This window comes from Carica papaya, chromosome 2 (genome assembly GCF_054855325.1).
Source record: "Carica papaya isolate Zhongbai chromosome 2, ASM5485532v1, whole genome shotgun sequence".
Lineage (NCBI taxonomy): Eukaryota > Viridiplantae > Streptophyta > Magnoliopsida > Brassicales > Caricaceae > Carica > Carica papaya.
In genome coordinates, this window is record NC_142310.1 from 37,065,998 (window position 1) to 37,088,327 (window position 22,330).

Genomic DNA, 22,330 nt, shown 5'->3' on the forward strand with positions numbered 1-22,330 from the left:
AAGAAGAAGACGAACAGGGTAAGTCAGAGAGAGAGGGGAGGGTGCTGTGGGGAAAAGATGAAAAGTTGGGGGGGGGGGGGGGGGCGTAAATAGCAAAAAAAGAGCAAGCGAAGGAATTGTACTGCTCTCCTCGTAACTGAAACCCTATTTGTCGTGCAGCTACCAATGGAGTGTGGTTGGCCCCCCTGGCTCCTTCCTGCCACCCAGTCACGGGATGTGTCGACTTTTAGTAACGACTCTCTTCAAATTTATCACGTCTTTTTCTATTTATCGCGCTAATTTCACTTCGTCGTCGCACATTGGGCTTTAAATGGGCCCCCGACCCATAATAGATTTTTTTGTTTTTTTTTTACCATAAATTGCATAAAAAAAATTAAGATCTAATCCAAATATAACTTACAATTTTGGTTTTAATAATATTTGTCTTGTTGCTAAAAGTAATGTTATTGAGTTAAAACAATATTGTATTCGGTAAAAAAAAAAAATTAGTATTAATATAAAAATAATTTGAATAGTATTTACATATTTTTTTTCAACATTACTTTAACAACCTAAATTAATTATCATAATTACGTTTTAGTATGATTATCAGTTTGAAATTAAGCAGACACTGTTTAAATAGTTTATAACAAATATAAGTTTATTAAACTAGAAAATATATAATTAATTAATTTTAAATTTTTATTTGAATTGAAAAAGTGTGTGCAAACTAAGTTGACTAAAAAAACTCGTGGCACCAGTCGGAGCAAAGGGTTTTAGGCAGATCATGTTGCAACAGAGTTGGACAAACCCGTTGGGGCCCAGTAATCAAAGAACATACATGCTCTCTGAATTTTATTTTATATTAATAAATTTAATATGTTATTGTTGTAAATTTTAAGAAATAAAATATTATTCTGAAATTCAATTAAATTTTTTTTATGTTTCTCCAAACATATTATTTATTATTAAAATTATTTTCACGAGAAATGGAAAAATAAAATAATAATAATAATAATAATAATAAAAGGGGGTTTACATGTGAGAAACAGGACAGGGATAGAAGTCGGCCTGTCAAGTCGCTGTTCATCTTTTATTGTTTTTCCTCAGTATTTAACGTTAAATCACATCGTTTCAGATTTCAGAGCAGCAAGCCCCCCATTTCTCTCTCTCTCTCTCTCTCTTTCCTCTCGCTATATCTTCTTTTTTGCTCTGTTGCTGATTTGTTTTCAAATTTATTTTTTGTATTTGTCTTCATTTTTATTATTCTTTTTTCTTTCTGCTGCTACTGTTAATTTTGAAGCCATGTGCTTTTATTTTGTTTGCTTTTGAGGGTGGGAACTGAAGAAGAGAGAAAGGAGGAATCTATATAGCTAGTTGTTGCAACTTTGAAAATTCACATGCCAACCCTTTCCCCAAACTAGCTTGCCTGCTTTTCGTATCTGCTTGTGTATTTTTTTTCTCTTGTGTGATAGAAAGAGAGAGAGAGAGAGAGAGAGAGAGAGAGAGAGAGAGAGAGAGGAGGGAGAGAAAGAGAAAGAAAAGAGTTTTGAGACTTTCATTCCAAACAGCACTGAAGAAATGACTAAAGAAGAAGACTTTAAGCTCCTCAAGATTCAGGTGTTTAACTCTTCTCACCCACATTCTTTTGTTTTCCTTTCTTTTTCAAGCATCTTTTTATTTTTATTTTTTAAATTTTTTATTATTGTTTATGTTCTTTCTTTTCTTCAAGAATCTTTATTCCTGTTTTTGTTGTTTGTTTTGTTTTCTCTTTTTTCTTTTTATAAAAAATTCAGACTTGTGTTCTCAAAGTGAACATTCACTGTGATGGGTGTAAGCAAAAGGTGAAGAAACTGCTTCAGAGAATTGAAGGTGCTCACTGTCTCTTCCATCCTTTTTATTTTATTTTTTAATTTTATTCGTTGTTTGTGTTCTTGTTTTTGACTCATTTTTATCTGTGTCCCCCCCCCCCCCCCCCCCCCTTCACCCAATATCTTTGCCGAGAAATTCAGGCAGAAACTACTAATAAGATATTTCATCCATCTTTATTTATTCTTGGACAAAAGTGGTGATCCCCCCCTTAAGAAGCAAGTTCTGTCATTTACTAAAACTGAGCCCTAATGGCTTTTATGCTGGTGGGATTCTTTTTGCTAGAAAATATCTCTCTTGGGTTCTTTTCTGCTTTCCGGTTAGATGAGGAAACAAGAGCAAGTCTTTAAAATTCACTTCACCTTTGTGGTTCCCCTCATTAAACCAGGGCAGAGCATTTGTTACTCTGTTTTCTGGGTCAGGCACTTGAGAAGGAGAAAAACGTTTTCCATTTTACTTCTAGTTAACGTGATTTGAATTTTTAATTCACTATCTTGAGAAAATTGTTACTTTTGGCTTGAGAACTATTGGATAATTCACTATCTTCGGCTGAAGAAGGCTTTCGAAGTTACTCTGTAGTGGTCATCCTAATTTAGTGTTCGTAATATGAAGTTTTCAATGCCTTCCAGGTGTTTACCAGGTAAGCATAGATGCAGAGCTGCAAAAAGTCACGGTTTCGGGGAGTGTAGATTCTGCAACTTTGATAAAGAAGCTGGTTAGAGCCGGCAAACATGCTGAGATTTGGTCACAAAAGGCCAATCAAATCCAAAATCAGAAGCAAAAGAACAACTGCATCAAAGATGAAAAAAACAAGGGTGGACAAAAACAGCAAGGCTTGATGAAGGGTCTCGAGGCCTTCAAGAACCAGCAGAAGTTCCCTACATTTGTATCTGAGGAGGATGATGACTATTTTGATGATGATGATGAAGACGAAGAAGATGAGCTGCAGTTTATCAAAGCAGCAAACCAACTGGGTCAGCTGGGTTTGCTCAGGCAACAGGGCCTTGATGCTAGTAATGCAAAGAAAGGTGTTGCGCCCATTGTGGCAGCTCCTAACAACAATAAAATGAACAATCTTGGTAATGCGAATAATGCTGGAAAAAAAGGGAACAGTACTCCAAATCTCAATGTAGGAGTCAGAGTGAATCCGGGAGGGATTGATCAGAAAACTATGGCAGCTCTGAAAATGAGCAATGCTCATATTGGAGGTGGAAACATAAATAACGGTGGAGATGCCAAAAGGGGAAATGACATTCATGCCATGATGGGGCTTGCTGGTTTACATGCGAATGGAGCTAATATGGGTAATGCTACTGGTTCTGCTGCTGCTTTGGGAGGCAATCGCAATGGTCTTGGAGGTTTTCAAGTTCAACCTAACAATGGGTTTCAAGGGCCATCGTCAGCCGCAGGGATTCCGAATAATGGGTACGTTACTGGTCAATATCCATCATCTGTGCTCACGAACATGAATGGTTACAACCATCCATCAGCAATGATGATGAACATGAACATGCAGAATAGGCATGTCATGCAACAACAGCCCCAAATGATGTATCATAGGTCTCCTTTCATCCCTCCGAATACAGGATATTACTACAACTACAGCCATGCTGCACCCTACTCTTACCCAGAACATCCTAACGGCAATGGTGATCATTCTGCAGCAACCCACATGTTCAGTGATGAGAACACTGGCAGCTGCTCAATAATGTAATGAAGAAAAATATATGTTGTAAAAAAAAAAAGGAGAGAACACGGGGGTTTTGACTTGAAATTTCTCTCTTTTTCAAAGAAGCCAGTAGGTTTTGGACAGTGTTATGAATGTTTTATGCGGGAAAAGATAGGTATGGATGGGATGTCTCAGTGAATCCTATCGCTGTATTGTGTAGTAGTTAAGATTATGTTTCTTACTTTTCCTATTCACCAGCTCTGTCTGCTTGTTTCTTTTCTTGGTTTTATGGTCTGGCTTCATTTGTGGGAGTAGTTCGCATACCACAATATATTAGTAAATAAACTGAAAATTGTTTGGATTTTGATATGTATATATATATATATATATATATGAAGTCTGGTATTGGGTGTTCTCATCTTTTCTAGGAGGACCATGGATGGTCAAGCAACTCTGAAGTTTTTGTTTATTTTAGTAGATACTTGTTTGCATAAGAGACAGGATGACATTGGGCACTGTATATGTGGCAGAGACATGATGACAATCTGTGCCAGAGGATAGGAACACAGCTGGGTTGACATTGCATCCGATTAGTGCACTATGTATGAGCAATGCTAGGTTTGTGTGCACGTGCCTTTCGCGTGCTTACTTGAGTGCTTCGCTGACAGGACCACAAACTTTTTAACTAACTTGTGCTACCAGGATTAAGAGCATTTAACTGGATTCTTCATTAATTAATGTTAAGGGCTCACATTATTAACTAACCAGCTAAAAGAAAACATATTTGACACTTGTCATTATATAATGGGAAACTTGGCAGCAAATTGCCTAATTAAATTTTTTTTAATATTCCTTGTGTTTTAAGCATGCGTGGAGAGCATTATATGTAAATCTCAGGGCAGTTGGATTAAATTAAGAGGGCGAAAGAAAGAGACATGGAATGTATTAAGCTTTTCTAAAAACACCTTTAGAAAAAGAGAACAGAATAGGAAGTCAATTTGACCCTCGCCGGCTTTAAATCAATTGGGTAGAAAAAAAGAAATTCATGAACTGAGATGGTGACCTACTGGCACTGAAGTGTGATTTATATATGCCCGGTTGGAGAAGATCCCAACTTTTGAGAGAGGCTACAGACACCTTTTTTAATGTGTGTGTATATACGCACACACACATATATATCTAAATTCTAAAGACCTAAAATTTGACAGATTTTAAAAGCATAGACATTAGTGTCTAGATATTTTGGTAATTTGTGGTACCTATCTCTAACCATATGCATTTTGTATTCTTCTTTAGTTGTTGATGTAGAGAAAATATCTCGCATTAAACTTCAAAGATGATGTCACTAAACTTTAGTCTAATACTAATTATTTGCTAATATCAGCTAATTTTATTGCCTAGAATTGATGTATAATAATATGAGATTAAAAATTTACTTATTTGTGATATGATTGAGGATGCATACCTAAAAGTAGGAAGGTAAGATCTCATATCTTTTGAATTATGGAGTCTATTAATCACCTGTAAGATAAAAGTGTTAAAAGGAGATCAAATCTCACTTATATTGATTATTAAACATAATAAAAAATTATACAGGACTAGAATATATGAGAGGATAACAAAACTCATAACTGGCTAATTTTGTTTTGAACTAAGGGAGCTAACAATAGTTTATTAGGACAAAGATTCCAAAGAAAATGAAGTGATCAATGAGTGGTTGCAATTAGCGAGAAAAATCAGAAAAAATATTTGAAAAAGTCCCAAATGAATTTGAGCAGATGAAAAGCAACTTAAAAGAATACATGTCAAAAAGGGCATCCAGGACTTGGAACCATATCCTAATTGTTATAACAAATACCAACAATAATAAATCTAATTGGGTAAATTTGGTAGCACGAATTACCAACAAATATAATCATGCAGGAACTCGTAAAATGTAGAAGAAACATTACATGAAGAATTCACACGATGGTATAACAATTGTAAATAAAATCAAATCATATGTAGATTTACAAACTTAAAATTAGTTTGGAAAATTAACCTTTATGCCAAAGATGCCTGCTTATCTCTTGCTCTGCAGAAATTTCTAGGGCAGGGCTCATATGTACAGTATTCTCCCTCTGAACTCACATGCAGCAATTGCATATAATCATATTGCAGAATTTGATTGATAACGAGATCAAAAGCAATCAGTACTGTCGAATCTGTGATCAATAGCATAGTTAACAAGCATATTCAGTAACCGAATGTAAATTCAGAGCTGTTAGAAAAAAAAAAAAAAACGAACAAACAAAAATGATTACATGAACATATAATTTAGCACAACCTTAAGACCCATGAAAAATTCATTGACACATTAAGAGAAGCGCAGATATGCCATCAAAACATAGCATTCTTACTGGAAGAGAAGCTAATGTCTTCTGTTCCATGATGCGCTTTTTTAAGATGAAGCAAAGAGCCAAATACTAAACCCACATTACCAGCCCTTCTTTGCTTACTTCCCATTTGGCATTATTCTTGCCATGAAAAACATGTCCAACAGACACCAAGTTGTAGAGATTAAGGGTGATAAGGTCTGGTAGATTCTAGTAATCTCCAGGAGCAATTATCTGACTTTGTCTGACCCTAAAAGAGTAAAAATGCAGACTTGCATGCGATCTTGTTTTACCAAAATATAAATTTACAGTTATTGCTTGCATGTAGTTGGCAACCACTGCATTTGATTTTATGCCTGGCATATAGGCTAAATCGTGTGATTCATATCTTTAATCTACTCCTTGCAGCAGCCCTATTACAATACTTTCCAGTTTCCACTATATTTTTCTTCTCATGCAAGTCATATGACAAATAAACTTGCACCTGTTTATACAAAAATTTTCTTTAGCCATAGCAATTAATAACCAGGAAGAATTTCAAAAATTTTTGCTGTGAGCATGATTTGTGTTTGTGCTATTTACCAGTCTGGATTTTGCTTTTGGTGCTCACTCTCCTCATTGTGGTGTTAATTTCCATGCACGAATACAGGCATCCTCCCCTGAACTGACCACAGTTGAGTCATCAGTAAAAACCAAGCCATGAACTCCACCTAGATGAGCATTCCTTATGGTAATGCGGCTTGAAGCAGGCTTTGCGATTTCATATATGATTACACAAGTGTCTACAGATCCAGTGGCAACCATAGAGCTATCAGGAGACCAAGCTAGGCAGTTTATGCGAGCAGTGTGGAACAGCATGTTGTTAAGTTTCACCTGCAAAGAACTTATATCAAGACTCTGTAGTACTTCAAATCAGAAATAAAACATCAGGACATCTTATTTTAATATCATACTTTATTTTAAAAAAGTAAATAAGATCTCTAATGAAACTGAAAGTTCCAGAGTGAAATTGAATGAAGTATTACCTTACATTGATAGAAAAGAAGCATACAAGAAAGTCACCAGAAAAGAACAATATACAAGAATCATATAAGAAATGAGAATTTTATCCATTACTAGGCAGTGATTCCCACCAAAGAAAGTTTAGGAGGAAGGATCTCATAGAGAATTAACCTTTTCAACCTTCCTATGGGGCAATCACTTTCAAGAACAAAATTCAAACCTGTATTCTTGAATATGATCTTGTCAGCACAAGAATTTACCATTTTTAGTACAAAAGCTTCTATTTATGGGAAAAAAGGACGGAAAAGATGATGCCCTCTCTGTGGGCTTCTCTACATATAGGGATCTTCCATCAGCATATATGGTTCAAAACAGCTTACTTAGAAACATGGCCCTCAAAATCAACAATTTATAGGGTTCATGAGACAGGTTAGTGGGGATTATAGTTCAGCTAAATATGAAACTTGCATTACTGTTGCTGTCAGACCTCCAAAATTATATCCAAAGACAAAAGCAACCTATTGAGCAAAAGCTTGAAGAAGAATGATAAATTTTCAGAAACTAATGGACAAATAACAAAAATATTGTTGATCAGCTACCTGTCTAGAGGCACGATCCCAAACAACAGCTTCACGGTTGCCATCAGCTGAAGCAAACATAGAAGCATCTGGAGAGTACCGTATCACACTTATTGGACCTCTGTGCTTCTCGAGTACTGCTTCTTCTGTGAGGGTATTGCCTGAGATAGAGAAAATGTGCAACTTACCGTCCTGTCCACCCACAATTGCTTCCTTCCCATCAGATGCAATTGCAGATGCCGTCACAGTAAACCCAAGGTTGACATTACACGCAACTTTCAGGCTGTTAAGCAAGATAACTCCGCATTCGGTTGAAACCAAAGTCAATTCAGGGATATTAGCAGCGAGACTCAAGTCCTTTGGTTGGCTGCCAACATCAACATTCTCTGCAGCTTTAGAGTCATCCTCATTCAGATGAATCCTCGATACCTAATTGAATATGTTTCAATGCCAGGTTCAGCATTTTTATTTCTAAAGGATGCATTGAAACTGAAAATAAAAAATCTTATAGATCATTAGACAACAGAAGGCGTGATTGTTTAAAAATTAGAATGTAGAACTTTTCTCTGGTAACATTTGATTAACCTTTTTTAGTGTAAGGGCTAAACTAATAAGCACTTATTTCTAACAAACAGTCTGCCTGATCCAAAGCTATGTTAACATGCCATAATTGGACACGTTTTGCAACTTATTAGACGAACATTACGCTTACCATGCACTTTGTTTACATGGAAGTGGAACAAGCAGAAATGTATGTTTAAAGGTCTCATGTTTAATGCATGACCACAAGAAATGTAAGATCAAAATTAAACTGTCATTTTTGCTACAATAAGAAATGAAAGTTTTCACACAATTAATTGATTCTCTTATAGTTCACCTTGTTGTCAAATCCAGATGAGATAATCTGTTGTTCATTAGCTGCTAAACATTTGATTTTAGCACCATCTTTCATTTGTAATTTGCCACTGCACCCAACCCCTAGAACCCATTTGACAATGAGTCCATCATAGCTGCCGGATAGTATCATTTTCTGGTTGCCTTCGAGGAAACTTAATGCACAGACATTCTTCATATGTCCAGATAATGATGATGGGCTTTTGTCAAGGTCACTTGCAGAATATAAGTTCATTGTGCCCCCAAGTGAAACAGTAACAAGATGATCATTCTGCCAAAGACATCCAACAAGCATGTCATCTACTCCGCCTGATCCAGGACATGCCAATGTCTTTTTTACCTTTCCAGCACTACCATCCCCAGAAATGTCCCACACCTTTGCAGTCTTATCAGCGGACACAGTAAGTATCTGATCTAATTCATGTCAGCTTGTTAGGAGAAAAAATGTAAAGATGATGTAGCCGGACGACTTAAAATTATTAAAAAATCCATCAAAAATAAAATTCAGAATATCGAATCTCTCTAGAAATCATTCATGGATGGACAAGAAAAAGCGATTATATTTCCTAAGGAAGCAATAAAACCAGGAACCAATTTAAGTTTTCAGATAAAGAAAATGAATTTCCTTAGATGTGAACTTTCCAAAGGAAGCAAAAGGCTTAATCCATAACAAATCGAAATTTAACCTGTTTTCCATCAGGGCTCCAGCTAACAGCATAGATGCTGCCCTTATGGCCATCTTGTGAGGATAACTCTCCAATTTTTTCTGCACTTTTTCCATCATAGATTAAACCCTTTTTATCCGAGCTTACACTGATGAATTTGCTGCCATCAGGAGAAAATCTAACACAGTTGACAAAATTTGAGTGCTCCCTGCAAGTTAAAGAGCAAAACTTAAAGCACCACTCTGATGTTCTTTTCTTTTCCTTTAAAGATTTCCGGCAACCAACAGAAAAACTTAGAATCTTGTTATGGATTAACCTTCAGGACACCATATTGAAAGCTCATAAAACATCTAACAGAAAGAGTTAGATGCCAACAATAAGAGAAAAGAAGTTGAAGTATTTGTATCAGTATAATGTATTTTTGTACAGAAATATATAGTTATTTGATTAAACAAAAAACTAGAAAAATATGTAAGTAAACAAGATCAGTAATCTGGGAGACATATTTATTTTTACACTATAGAATATTAAAGAAGTACATGACTTTTTTCTCCCTTGGTATCTGGCAATAAAATATAGAGATCTATATTAGAAAATGCTTTGCAGGCACACTTTCGTATTGATATTCCAGTCAATGAAATTTTGACAATCGTATTAACACAAAGGCAAAAATGATCCGTTGGGGCAGAGTCAATCACATTAAAACTTGCATGTCGCATAAACAGTAACATTTAACATATTAATAGTTTTTACTCTTCATTTCGTGGTCTACAACACAAAAATCTTTGACGAACAAACGCCAAGCATATAACGTTGATAGGAATGGGAAAAACATATATGTCTATATATATATATATATATATATATCTATATGATAACACTGTCCATTAAAGGTACATCTCCTAATATGAAATCCCAATTAAAACCAAACATCAAAATAAGTAAACATGCGTGGATGAACTTTAAGTTACCTGTGAGATGAGTTGAACTTAAATGGTGGACCATCGTAAAAGTTCACCAAGAAATCTTCCCCACATGTGACGATACGGAACGGTCTCGTTGGTTTGAATGCACAACATAAGACTCTTCTGGAGTGGCCATCAAAATCGCCTACACTCGTCCCTGAATCCCACCTGCATTAACATCCTAAATCGTACATCAGAAAATAACTACGTACAACATATATGAACTCGTACATATATTGATAGTGAGAGAGAGAGAGAGAAAGAGGGATAAACTGAAATAAGCAATTTAAATGCAGAGCATCTACAGACTCTGTCAAACGTTATACCAATTGAGAGGAAAAAAACCCACATGAAGGCGCGAACAAAGGACTTTCCCTTGCCATCCCCGCAAGCGACGATACGTAACCCGTCGGGGGACCACTGGAGATCGTCGATCCGACCCGAGAGAACCTTGAACTCATTCTTCAGCACGTACTCATTGTGTGTACCCCAGATACGGACTACGCCCGAGACGTCAGCGGAGGCGATCCACTCACCATTAGGCGAGTAGCGAGCTACGGTGACCGGGTATCCGTGCTCCCCATAGACAGAGACATCAAGCGGCCTGTCGAGGTTACGGATCAAAACTGACCTCCCGTTGCAGTAGAGGATGGAATTGGACTTGGGATCCCCGGAGATTAGGATCCCTCGGCCTCGCTCCGTTGAGGGGGCACACGCATAGGTTTCTGCCAGAGTTGCCATTTTGCTCTACTTCGCAACGAACACTGTTGAATGCTGAACTGTTAACTTGTGATTTCCGAGAGAGAATTTGGTTCGTTGTTTAAACTGACGGGAGAATAACGTCCGGAAAATGAGGGGGTTCGTTTGAACGAGTTCGCGGGTAATTAAATGGGCCTGGGCCCGAGTCTGAATTTCACCCTTCGGCCTGGCCCAGCAGAAATTCGAAAGTTAGAAGGAAAAAGATCCAAGATTTTCTTTAGTTTTAATTAATTAATATACGGAACTTACAATATATAATTAAATTACCGCCAAGTACTTCCTAGATATTAATTACTAATATGTGTATATATATATATATAATATTAATTTATACTAGGGCCTAAATTTCACCAATTATATATATATATATATATATATACATATTTGTGGCGTGTGGTTGCCACCAAATACCACTTTCTTACATGTGGTTTTTATAATTAATTATTAAATTCCAAATTTTTAATTTTTTGGCGGGTGCTTGCCACGATATTTCAAGCGAATTCTTTACATACTTTATTATTAAGTTATAATAATTTGATTTTGAATGTATACATACATATAAATCGTGCTACAACTTAGTGGATTATAAAAAAATGGTTTTGAAACTAGCGAACAGTTGTACATCATAATCGCATAATATATTTATATATTATAATTAAAATATCATTTTGGATCCATATGAATGCCAAAATATTGATATCAAATTATTGGTATATGATATTCTTTTAAAAAAAAAAATTTGATCTTTAATACGTCTAAAAAAGTCAAAAAAAAAATTCTAAACGTAGTCGTTGACTTTTCAAAGTTCAAAGTTTTTTCAACATTGATACGAATCAGTTCGTTATTTTATTTGTCTTCCAACATGCATGAGATTTTATTATAATTTAATATATTAAAAGAGGCTGATTTGTTTTTTGTTTTTTGTTTTTTTAAAGAAAAAGATTCACGTGAAGAAAAAACAAACAAGAAAAACAAAATGACGTGGCGTAAAAACTAGGCACGCCTTTGGCCTTCGTGTCTTTAGTATTTTCTTTTACCAACTCTCTCACTTGCCCATTTCAAAATCTCTAGTCCTCTGCCTCCACACCTCTGTCTGTACTAATTTTTGAGTGTCACCCGGTCGTAATGGCGAGAGTTTTGGTTTTCGAAATCGTGGGTTTATTGGGTCTGTTACTACTGTTTGGCTTGTGGGAAAATAGCAGTGAATCAGATGGAGTTTATAATCTTCGCGAGTTGAAAACGGTCGTCGATGACATTGGTGAAGAGCTTCAAGATACTCTGGCCAGAATCCAAGGTACTGTAAACACGATCTCAGTGTTGGGAGTAAGAAGAGAAGAGATACCCAATTAATCACGTTAATTAATTAAGTTGGTATCTGATTAAATTGCTGTTCGATGATCTGATATTTAATTAGTTTGGGTGTTTCAGGATTGTTTATTTCAGAGGAAGAAGATATGAAGGATGAGCTTTTAGATCCTGCAAAGCTGAGAATGTTTGTTGATGAGATTCCTGATATGCCGAGACTCAAAGGTTTTGATTTCATCAATGGTGTTCCAAAGCCAAAGACACTCAAGATTGGAATGTTCGTGAAAAAATGGGTAATACAAATTTCCTAATTACTCTCTTCTCAACCTAATACATATGAAACATTTTACTCATTTTTAACTGTTATCCTGCTTATGTAGTACTCGAAGACTTTATGGATCCTAAAAGTTTTATGACATAAGATACATAGAAAAATTATTACTTATGATAAGAGTATATATAAAGCAATTAGGTTGTAAACAAATAAATGATGGATCCAAGTCTTTGCTTGACATTTCCAGAAGTTCCACAAAGACCTTCCTGCAACATCAGTGTTTGCCTATGGCGCATCAAGGAGTACAGCAACTGTTCCTGGACCAACCATTGAGGCCCTCCATGGAGTTGACACCTATGTCACATGGCAAAATCACCTCCCTTCCGACCATATTCTTCCTTGGGATCCAACCATCCCTACTGCTATCCCAAATAAGGGCATTCCTACTGTGGTGCACCTCCATGGTGGCATCCATGAGCCTGCAAGTGATGGAAACTCAAACTCCTGGTTTACAACTGAGTTCAAAGAGAAAGGACCCACATGGACTCAAGAAACTTATCACTATACCAACAATCAACAACCTGGAAATCTATGGTATCACGATCATGCCATGGGTTTAACTAGAGAAAACCTATTAGCCGGCTTAATTGGAACTTACATAATTCGCCATCCAAGTGTAGAGGACCCATTAGGACTCCCTTGCGGTGATGAATTTGATCGACCACTGATGGTGTTTGACCGTAGCTTTCGTATCGATGGTTCCATATACCTGAATTCTACAGGAAACAATCCATCTATACACCCACAATGGAAACCAGAATATTTTGGTGATGTAGTAATCGTAAATGGAAAAGCATGGCCGTATATGATGGTACAAAGACGAAAATACAAATTTCGTCTCATTAATGCCAGTAATGCAAGATTTTTTCGATTTTTCTTCACCAACGGTTTGAGATTCATCCATGTCGGATCTGACTCGGCATACATTGAGAAACCTGTCATAAATAATGAAACTCTTGTTGCCCCATCTGAAATTGCTGACATAGTTGTTGATTTTTCTGAGTCAAAGACTAATATTGCTATTTTGGCTAACAATGGACCAGATGCGTTTTCACCATCACTTAGTAAGGTCATGAAGTTCATCATCAATAAGAAACTTGAGGACGACACGTCACGAGTACCTAACAAATTGATTGAATATCCATTACCAGATCCATTTAGTGCACCACTTACAAGATATATCGCCATGTATGAATACACTAGTGATACTGATGAACCTACCCATCTTTACCTCAATGGCAAATCATATGAAGAACCAGTTACAGAGATTGTCAAGGTGGGGGCTAGCGAGGTGTGGAGTGTGATCAATTTAACAAAAGATCATCATCCGTTCCACATTCATCTCGGGTTGTTTATGGTCTTAGAGCAAAAGAAGTTGGTGAATAGAGATGAGTTTGAAGAATGCATGAAGAAAAAGAATGATGCGATCGAATGCCAAGTAAGCAAGTATGCACGTGGCAGGAAATTAGAGGTGCCAGCACATCATAAAGGTTGGAAGAATGTATACACGATATCTCCCGGGTGTATGGCAAAGATTCTTGTTAGATTCTCTTATATACATTCGAATGAATCGTATTCCTTTGATGCAACTGCAGAGCCCGGCTATATATATCATTGTCATGTAAGTACACTCTCATTTCTTTTTAATATATATATATATATATATATATGTTTTATAGTTTCCAATCTACTAAGAAATTCATATGCTAATATAGTATTCTTTTCAGAAATTTAAAATAAATAATCGAAAGAACGTAAATTTTAATTTTCTACCAAAATTATAAGATGAATCATAAAGTGTATGTATTACTATAATTTATAAAACTTATATTTAATTGAATGGTTATAAATTTGTAGGTGTTCACTAATTTCATGCATTTAATTCAATTATAAATAATCGCGAATACTGTTAGAGGTCTTTACTTTTTTCTTTGACACATGCAGATATTGGATCATGAAGACAATGTGATGATGAGGCCCTTGAAGCTCGTTAACTAAACTTCATAAGTGTGTATATGTATATATGTATATAATTCCACTGATGCATGTAGTTTTTTGGAAGGTATTTTGAGATCCATATGAATGCTAGTTCGTGCTTTTCTTTTCAAGCCACGCACTTGTATGAGCTAATGGTTATAGTTTATATAAACATTTACGTGTCAACAAAATTTAGCAATATATACAAATTAACATACAGTAGGAACTCAGTAATTTTTATATATGTTTGAGGGGAAACCATTTGCGTATTTGAATCCCACTACTAAGAAGATTAAAATTTAAAAAGAAAAAAGAAGAAAGGGGACAAAAGTTGTGATAAAAATCATGAAATAAGAGAATTGGGACCTGTCATTTCACTTCTTTTTTTAAAAAAAAAAAAAATTATTCGAAGCCATCAAAGCTCAGCATAAAAGCAAAGCGAAGCCCTTCTTTCTCATTCGGAATCCTCCTTCAGTGGTAACCAAAAGTAGAAAGAATATAAATCGTCGTCAAAAAACCGCAACTCGGTCTCTTTTCCGTCGCCATGGCAAAAGCTTTGCTGGTAATTTACGCGTTGGGTTTGTCAGTGACTGTACTGGGTCTGCTGAGTTCATGCGCAGAAGGTGAGGAAGACGAGGTTTTGAATCCTGCAAAGTTGAAAATGTTTGTCGATAAGCTTCCTCAAATGCCCAGAATCCATGGCTTCCGACTCGTTAATGGTTCTTACAAGGCCAAGTCACTCAAGATTGGCATGTTCATGAAGAAATGGGTAACTTTGTTTTTTTCTCCTACTTTTTTTCCCTTTTTTTTTGTGGTTTGATTATCTTTGTTTACCTGCTGTATTTTTCTCCTGAAATGAGGTGTAGATAATTCTGTGTTTTGGATAATTTGTAAAAAATAAGAATAATTTAAAACAGGAAAGCAAATACTATTCATCGTGGAGAAGAACAGTGTTTTTTTCAGAATTTTTCAGGGTTGAAGAGATTTCTTTAGGATTGAAAAAAAAAAAGTCGGTCATGATCTCTCAGGTGTTTCTCTCTCGGTCTTTATTGAATGCTTAGTTTCAACCAATAAATTCATGAAAACAAGCCAGTGAAAGATCCAGAAAATTGCTTCAATTATGTTATTTTTGAAATGATTATACCAACCACACAACTCTCGATAGAGAGCAGTTCTATTTATATTGAGATTGATTCAACTGATTACATAGAAAAACATGGTTCCATTATCACCACGATCCTATTTCTAAGGACCAACTGGTGCATTATCTTACTCCACTTACATAACAGTTATTTGACTAATTCTAACAGCTTCCCTCAATCACAACAAGTTCTGGATATGTTGAGATTGTTACAATGAGTAATAAAAGGATATCTAGACAGTGGTTTGGTCAGAATATCAGCTACTTGATCACTTGATGAAATGAATCGAACTTCCATTGCCTTGCGTGCCACTTGCTCTCGAACAAAATGGAAGTCAACTTCAATATGTTTCGTTCTGGCATGAAACATCGGATTTGAAGTCAAGTATGTAGCTCCTAAATTATCACACCAGAGACGAGGAGCCTTTGATTGATACACTCCAAGCTCCTTTAGTAATGATTTGATCCAGATCATTTCTGCAGTTAGATTTGCAATGGCTTTGTACTCTGCCTCTGTACTTGACCTGGACACTGTAGCTTGCTTTCTTGAACTCCATGAAATCAAATTTACTCCAAGGAACACAGCAAATCCACTAGTTGATCGTCGATCATCAGGACATCCTGCCCAATCAGCATCCGAAAATCCAGACAGCATCATTGTTTGAGACTTTTGAATTTTAACACCGAAATCTAGCGTACCTTTGACATAGCGGAGGATTCTTTTTACCGCGCCCCAATGAGTATCAGTAGGTGCATGAAGGTATTGGCAAACCTTATTCACTGCAAAAGCTAGATCGGGTCTAGTCATTGTCAAATATTGTAGTGCTCCAACAGTGCTTCTATACTTGAATTGTTCATCAGTTGATAAGGGTATTCCCTGTTCTCTCAATAACCGTTCAGCAGAACTCATTGGAGTAGACATTGGCTTGCATTTTTTCATGTTTGCTTTCTTCAACAGGTTCAAAGCGTATCTTCTTTGTGATAGTATGAGACCATCTCTTGTTTTCTTAACTTCAATACCCAGAAAATACTTAAGATCACCCAAATCTTTAACTGCAAAATCTGTTTTTAAATTTTGAATCAGACTTTCGGTGGCTTGATCAGATGAGCTCACAATAATTATGTCATCAACATAGATGAGCATATAGATGGTTATATCCCTGTTTTTGAGGATAAACAAAGATGAATCAGCTACCGAAGCCTTGAAACCTAACTCCATAAGTTTTCCAGTCAACCTTGAGTGCCAGGCTTTGGGTGCCTGTTTTAAACCATACAGGGCTTTCTTGAGCTTGCATATGTAATTCTGTGGTTTGTCTGGGTCTTGAAATCCTGGTGGTTGTCTCATGTAAACTTCCTCTTCCAAAATACCATGTAAAAATGCATTTTGAATGTCGACTTGCCTCATATTCCAGCCTTTTGTTACTGCTAATGAGAGAATAACTCTGATTGTTGAAGGCTTAATTACAGGACTGAAAGTATCACTGTAATCAATACCAAACCTTTGTTTGAACCCTTTGGCAACTAATCTTGCTTTCAATCTTTCAACTGACCCATCTGCCTTTCTTTTTACTTTGTACACCCATCTACTGTCAATGAGATTGATTCCAGGTTTGGGAGGAACGAGAACCCAAGTTTCATTCTTCTGCAACGCTGAGAATTCATTATTCATTGCTTCTCTCCATCCTGGGTTGCGCATGGCTTCCTCCAAGTTGTTCGGTTCAGCAACTGCATCTGTCATTATGGTATGCTTCAAATTGTTGACAGCAGCAGTTCCTGCAAAACTTCTCGAGGTGTCAGAGTATCTTACAGTTCCATCAGTGAATTGTTTTGCTCTCACAATGTTGTTTTTCGATCGTGTTTTCATTGAGTGTTGATTACTTGCTTCAGGGATTGTATCACGAGAAATGTCATGTTCTGGCAGTTGTTCTTGAGCTCGGTTTTGATTGTTGGTTGAGCTATTTTCAGCTTCGTGTTCGGCAATTACCTCATGATGTGTTGTATTATCTGCAGGAAGCAAACTTAAAACAGATGCATCATTAGCAATATCATCAGATTGACCATAACTCATATGAGAATCACTAATAACTGGTTCAACATTTGTGAGAGCATGTTCAGTGTAGACTGTGGGGTTGATTAATACTGGAAGAAGAGCAGGTTGATGTGAGTGTTTGATTTTAGCTGGTGACTTAGATTCGTTAAAAGGAAACAAGTTTTCATCAAAGATTACATCTCTAGAAATGTGGATTCGGCCTGTACTTCTGTCTAAGCATTTGTAACCTTTATGTGAAGAGCTATAGCCCAAGAACACGCATTTAGTGGTTCTGAAACTTAGTTTCTTGTTGTTGTAAGGCCTGAGATTGGGCCAGCAGGCACAACCAAACACTCTAAGAGTTAAGTAATCTGGATTTTTGTTGAACAATTTATGAAGAGGGGTGTCCTGCTGTATTGTTCGAGTGGGCATGCGATTTATAAGGAAACATGCTGTATTGAAGGCTTCATCCCAATATGACAGAGGCATGTTTGATTGAGCAAGTAAAGTAAGGCCAGTATCTACAATGTGTCTGTGTTTTCTTTCTGCGATCCCATTTTGTTGGTGTGTGTGAGGACAAGAGATACGATGCTCAATACCAGTAGATTTGAAATAATTGTGCAAACGATGATATTCACCCCCCCAATCTGACTGGACAGAGCGTATTTTTGAATTTAGCATGGTTTCAACATGTTTTTGAAATTGAAGGAAAACAGACTCAACATCAGACTTGTATTTCAAAAAATAAATCCAAACATATCGGCTAAAATCATCAACAAAAGAGACATAGTATTTAGAATTGTTTACTGAGGAAATAGCTGGACCCCAAACATCAGTATGGATTAACTGAAGTGGTGCCGTGGATACATGCTGAGAAGAAGCAAAAGGTAATTGATGAGCTTTTCCTAGTTGACAAGCATGACAAATTAGGGAAGATGAAACACTAGTATCTACAGCTAAATTATTATCTTGTAAAATCCTAACAGTAACGGGAGAGGCAGGATGGCCAAGTCTTCTGTGCCACTGTTCTTTCGAAAGTTTGGCTGTGAGCAAGGCTTGATTGGAAGAATTTGGTAGAATGTAGAGACCATTCTTACATTTACCGGTGAGTAGGAGCTCCTTCGTGACTCGATCCTTAACAAGAAAACAATTTGGGTGAAATTCCACAAAAGCATCATTATCAGAGGCCAATCTTTTTACAGAAATTAAATGTTTATTGATTTTGGGAGCATAAAGAATGTGTTTCAAAACAAGAGATCTAGATGAACCAGGAATTAATGAATTCCCAATATGAGATATAGACAAACCTGAGCCATTTGCAACTTGAATCTGATCGGTGCCAGTGTAACGTTCTCTGGTGGTAAGTCTGTCTAGTTCACTGGTGATATGATCTGTGGCTCCAGTATCAATATACCAGTTTGCATCACTAGTATATCCACTTGTTGCTAGAGCTGCTTGTTTGATGTTGTCTTCGGCTTGATATGCTTGATCAAACCTGTACCAGCATTGTAAGGCATTATGATTGGGTTTACCACAAATTTGACAGAGATTGTTTTTGTCTGAGCTGCTTTGTGTTCGTGGTTGTTGACGTCCAGGATTGATTCCGATACGCCCTGTTTGTCTACGGCCACCGTATGATTGACGGCCACGACCACGACCGTTGCGAGCTCCATTGATGCCTCCTCGAGTAGTCATCCTGTTAACATTGTTAGCAGATGAAAGCTGATCAATTGTACCATTACGCAGGTGTCGCATCTCGTAAGTCAGCATGTGAGCATATACATCGCTGATGGTGTAGACATCTGTTCTTGTTGTAATGCTAGTGACCAGAGAATCATAATCTGGACCAAGTCCCTGTAGCATGTATGCAATAAGCTCTTCATCTTCTACTCGTTTGCCAATGGCTGCAAGTGTGTCTCCGAGGCGTTTGATTTTGCGAAAATAATCTGCAATTTTCATGTCCTTCTTTTGGATCGTGGTGAGTTCCATGCGAATTTGCATTGCTCGAGCTCGAGACGTAGAAGCGAATTGTTTCTCCAACGTTGTCCAGGCTTCTCGTGCCGTGATAATGCCGATCATAGTTCCGAGAACTTCTTCTGTGACAGACGAGTTGATGAGACTGAGCACCAGCTGGTCCTGGTGGTACCAAACTGTGTACTCGGGGTTGATAACAATGCTGCGGCCATTTGTTGCTTCACTCGGCTCAATGGTGATTGTTTGGCTAGGTGCAGGTGTGGATCCATCAACAAAACCAACTAGCCCTTGGCTGCGTAAGTAAGGAAGGATTTGAGCAGACCACAGCAGATAATTTTCTTGGGTGAGTTTTACACTAATTACCTGGTTAATAGATGGAGAAGGCACAGTGCTAAATTGGAGAGGAGATGAATGAGAGAGTGTTGAATGAGAGGAGGTAGACATGGTTAGCAGTGGAAGCTGGAAGTTTGTGAATCAACCTGCTCTGATACCATGAAATGATTATACCAACCACACAACTCTCGATAGAGAGCAGTTCTATTTATATTGAGATTGATTCAACTGATTACATAGAAAAACATGGTTCCATTATCACCACGATCCTATTTCTAAGGACCAACTGGTGCATTATCTTACTCCACTTACATAACAGTTATTTGACTAATTCTAACAATTTTTACGTAGTTTTAATTTAAGAAAATTTGAGTTAATTCTTTTCTTAATTTTCTGAAAATTTCAACTGCTCGTGCTTTTCGTAATTGAGCGGTCAATTTTTTATTAATTACCTTTTACATAATAATTAATAAAGCCATTTACTTTAGTTGGGTCTATCATTATACTCCACTTAGCAAGAGCATTTATAGAAAATTGTCTTTTAACGTAAAGTTCTCGTGAAGGCCGTCTCTCTCTAGAATAGAGGTGGGGCGCAAATGGGAAATGGTGGTGGACCTAGTGGAAATCGATGGCTGTGATTCACTTTTTTTTATTTTCAGAAGTTCCACACAGACCTCCCTGCAACGCCAGTCTTCGCATATGGTACATCAAGGGATACCGCCACTGTTCCTGGTCCAACCATCGAGGCCCTTCATGGAGTTCACACCTACGTGACGTGGCGAAATCACCTCCCTTCAAAGCATATCTTGCCTTGGGATCCAACTATTCCCAACGCTATCACCACGGCCAAGAAGGGCGTTCCTACGGTGGTGCACCTCCATGGTGGCATCCATGAGCCTGCAAGTGATGGAAACTCCAACTCTTGGTTCACCGCTGGATTTAAAGAAACAGGACCTAAGTGGACCAAGAAAAGATATCACTACAGCAACGTGCAACAGCCGGGAAACCTTTGGTATCATGATCATGCCATTGGTTTGACTAGGGTCAACTTATTGGCTGGCTTGATCGGAGCCTACATAATCCGCCATCCGCATGTCGAGGACCCACTTGGACTCCCTCGTGGTCATGCTTTTGATCAACCATTGATCGTGTTTGATCGTAGCTTTCGTGTTGACGGTTCTATATATATGAATTCTACCGGTAATAATCCCTCAGTACACCCGCAGTGGCAGCCGGAATATTTTGGTGATGCGATTATCGTAAATGGAAAAGCATGGCCGCATGTGACTGTACGACGTCGTAAGTATAGATTTCGTATTATTAATGCCAGCAATGCTAGATTCTTTAGATTTTTCTTCAACAATGGTTTGAGATTCATTCACGTGGGATCTGACTCGGCTTATATCAAAAAACCAGTCCTGAGTAATGAAACTCTTCTTGCCCCGTCAGAAATTGCTGATGTAGTTATTGACTTTTCAAAGTCAAGAACAGATACTGCTATTCTTGGTAATAATGCACCGTATCCTTTCCCATCTGGTGATCCGGTGAATGAAGCTAATAGTATGATTATGAAGTTTATCATAGAAAAGAAAAGAGAAAAGGATGCGGCACAGGTACCTAAAGAATTAATTAAATACCCATCGCCAGATTTATCCAGTGCATCACGCATACGATACATTGCTATGTATGAGTATACAAGTGATACGGGTGAACCCACCCATCTTTATATCAATGGCAAAACATACGACGAACCAGTGACTGAAATTCCTAGAGTGGGGACTAGCGAGATATGGAATGTGATCAACCTAACAGAAGACAATCATCCACTGCATATTCATTTAGGAGTATTTATGGTGTTGGATCAAACAGAGCTGGTACATTCGGAGGAGTTCAAAGAATGTATGTTAAAAAAGAACGATGCCATCAAATGCCAAGTAAATAAATATGCACGTGGGAAGAAGCTACATGTGTTGCAGCACGAGAATGGGTGGAAGAACGTATACAAGATGGCGCCTGGATATGTGACAAAGATTATAGTGAGATTTAGTTATATACATGCAAATACATCATACTCCTTCGATGCAACAGAAGAGCCTGGATATGTATATCATTGCCATGTAAGTTTATGATCTCTTGTGGAGTTAAATTGGTGTTGTTTAGTCTTGATTTTGAGTCAGTTGTTCGCATTTTTTTTTTGCAGATATTGGATCATGAAGACAACATGATGATGAGACCTTTGAAATTTATTATGTAAATATTTATGTTTATGTTTGCGTATCGAATAACTTTTTGTATTACAGTTAAATAAATTATTGAATAAATCAAATATTATGAATTATTTCACTTTTGATTCTTTTATTATGTAATTTATAATCAATTTCTAATCTTAATTTGTGTATTAGATTTAATTTGTCAATTCCTAGTTGCCTTTGCCACCATTGTTGATATTTGTGCTAATGACATAAAAATCAACTGTCAATGA

General features: G+C 37.0%; 4 protein-coding genes and 1 non-coding gene across 6 annotated transcripts; 3 read left to right on the top strand and 2 right to left on the bottom strand.

The window, feature by feature from the left end:
• Positions 1 to 1,110: 1,110 nt before the first annotated feature.
• On the top strand, positions 1,111 to 3,878 carry LOC110806543 (Heavy metal transport/detoxification superfamily protein). The gene is made up of 3 exons (XM_022031436.2): positions 1,111 to 1,599; positions 1,776 to 1,851; positions 2,478 to 3,878. The coding sequence occupies exons 1-3, from the start codon at positions 1,561 to 1,563 to the stop codon at positions 3,560 to 3,562; spliced, it is 1,200 nt and encodes a 399-aa protein (XP_021887128.1). The 5' UTR covers positions 1,111 to 1,560; the 3' UTR covers positions 3,563 to 3,878.
• A 97-nt stretch (positions 3,879 to 3,975) lies between these two features.
• LOC110806545 (nucleotide binding protein) lies at positions 3,976 to 10,816 on the bottom strand. 2 transcript variants are annotated; one of them, XR_015817423.1, is made up of 8 exons: positions 10,346 to 10,816; positions 10,003 to 10,164; positions 9,053 to 9,239; positions 8,350 to 8,775; positions 7,494 to 7,901; positions 6,475 to 6,765; positions 5,559 to 5,721; positions 3,976 to 5,038 (listed from the first exon to the last, which is right to left on the bottom strand). XR_015817423.1 is itself a non-coding variant. In XM_022031438.2 (7 exons), the coding sequence occupies exons 1-6, from the start codon at positions 10,735 to 10,737 to the stop codon at positions 6,508 to 6,510; spliced, it is 1,833 nt and encodes a 610-aa protein (XP_021887130.1). In that variant the 5' UTR covers positions 10,738 to 10,816; the 3' UTR covers positions 5,313 to 5,721; positions 6,475 to 6,507. The 2 variants fall into 2 exon arrangements, 1 of the variants encoding a protein (XP_021887130.1); XM_022031438.2 differs by lacking the exon at positions 3,976 to 5,038 and having other exon boundaries at positions 5,313 to 5,721.
• Positions 10,817 to 11,775: 959 nt separating this feature from the next.
• LOC110806522 (multicopper oxidase LPR2-like) lies at positions 11,776 to 14,506 on the top strand. The gene is made up of 4 exons (XM_022031413.2): positions 11,776 to 12,049; positions 12,184 to 12,353; positions 12,582 to 14,015; positions 14,339 to 14,506. The coding sequence occupies exons 1-4, from the start codon at positions 11,881 to 11,883 to the stop codon at positions 14,390 to 14,392; spliced, it is 1,827 nt and encodes a 608-aa protein (XP_021887105.1). The 5' UTR covers positions 11,776 to 11,880; the 3' UTR covers positions 14,393 to 14,506.
• Positions 14,507 to 14,773: 267 nt separating this feature from the next.
• On the top strand, positions 14,774 to 22,191 carry LOC110813462 (multicopper oxidase LPR2). Its single transcript, XM_088214585.1, has 3 exons — positions 14,774 to 15,140; positions 20,508 to 21,965; positions 22,049 to 22,191. The coding sequence occupies exons 1-3, from the start codon at positions 14,916 to 14,918 to the stop codon at positions 22,100 to 22,102; spliced, it is 1,737 nt and encodes a 578-aa protein (XP_088070711.1). The 5' UTR covers positions 14,774 to 14,915; the 3' UTR covers positions 22,103 to 22,191.
• Positions 19,299 to 19,434, bottom strand: LOC148269027 (small nucleolar RNA Z247). Its single transcript, XR_015817433.1, has one exon. It is a non-coding gene; the product is annotated as a small nucleolar RNA Z247 (small nucleolar RNA).
• Positions 22,192 to 22,330: the final 139 nt, after the last annotated feature.

Coding starts and splice junctions, on each gene's coding strand:
- LOC110806543 (XM_022031436.2), top strand. CDS start 1,561: ATGACTAAAGAAGAAGACTTTAAGCTCCTCAAGATTCAG. Junction 1,600..1,775: donor TTAAGCTCCTCAAGATTCAG/GTGTTTAACTCT, acceptor TAAAAAATTCAG/ACTTGTGTTCTCAAAGTGAA. Junction 1,852..2,477: donor ACTGCTTCAGAGAATTGAAG/GTGCTCACTGTC, acceptor AATGCCTTCCAG/GTGTTTACCAGGTAAGCATA.
- LOC110806545 (XM_022031438.2), bottom strand. CDS start 10,737: ATGGCAACTCTGGCAGAAACCTATGCGTGTGCCCCCTCAACGGAGCGA. Junction 9,240..10,002: donor AAGTTCAACTCATCTCACAG/GTAACTTAAAGT, acceptor TTTAACTTGCAG/GGAGCACTCAAATTTTGTCA. Junction 6,766..7,493: donor GGGATCGTGCCTCTAGACAG/GTAGCTGATCAA, acceptor AGTTCTTTGCAG/GTGAAACTTAACAACATGCT.
- LOC110806522 (XM_022031413.2), top strand. CDS start 11,881: ATGGCGAGAGTTTTGGTTTTCGAAATCGTGGGTTTATTGGGTCTGTTA. Junction 12,050..12,183: donor TACTCTGGCCAGAATCCAAG/GTACTGTAAACA, acceptor TGGGTGTTTCAG/GATTGTTTATTTCAGAGGAA. Junction 14,016..14,338: donor GCTATATATATCATTGTCAT/GTAAGTACACTC, acceptor TGACACATGCAG/ATATTGGATCATGAAGACAA.
- LOC110813462 (XM_088214585.1), top strand. CDS start 14,916: ATGGCAAAAGCTTTGCTGGTAATTTACGCGTTGGGTTTGTCAGTGACT. Junction 15,141..20,507: donor GCATGTTCATGAAGAAATGG/GTAACTTTGTTT, acceptor TTTTATTTTCAG/AAGTTCCACACAGACCTCCC. Junction 21,966..22,048: donor GATATGTATATCATTGCCAT/GTAAGTTTATGA, acceptor TTTTTTTTGCAG/ATATTGGATCATGAAGACAA.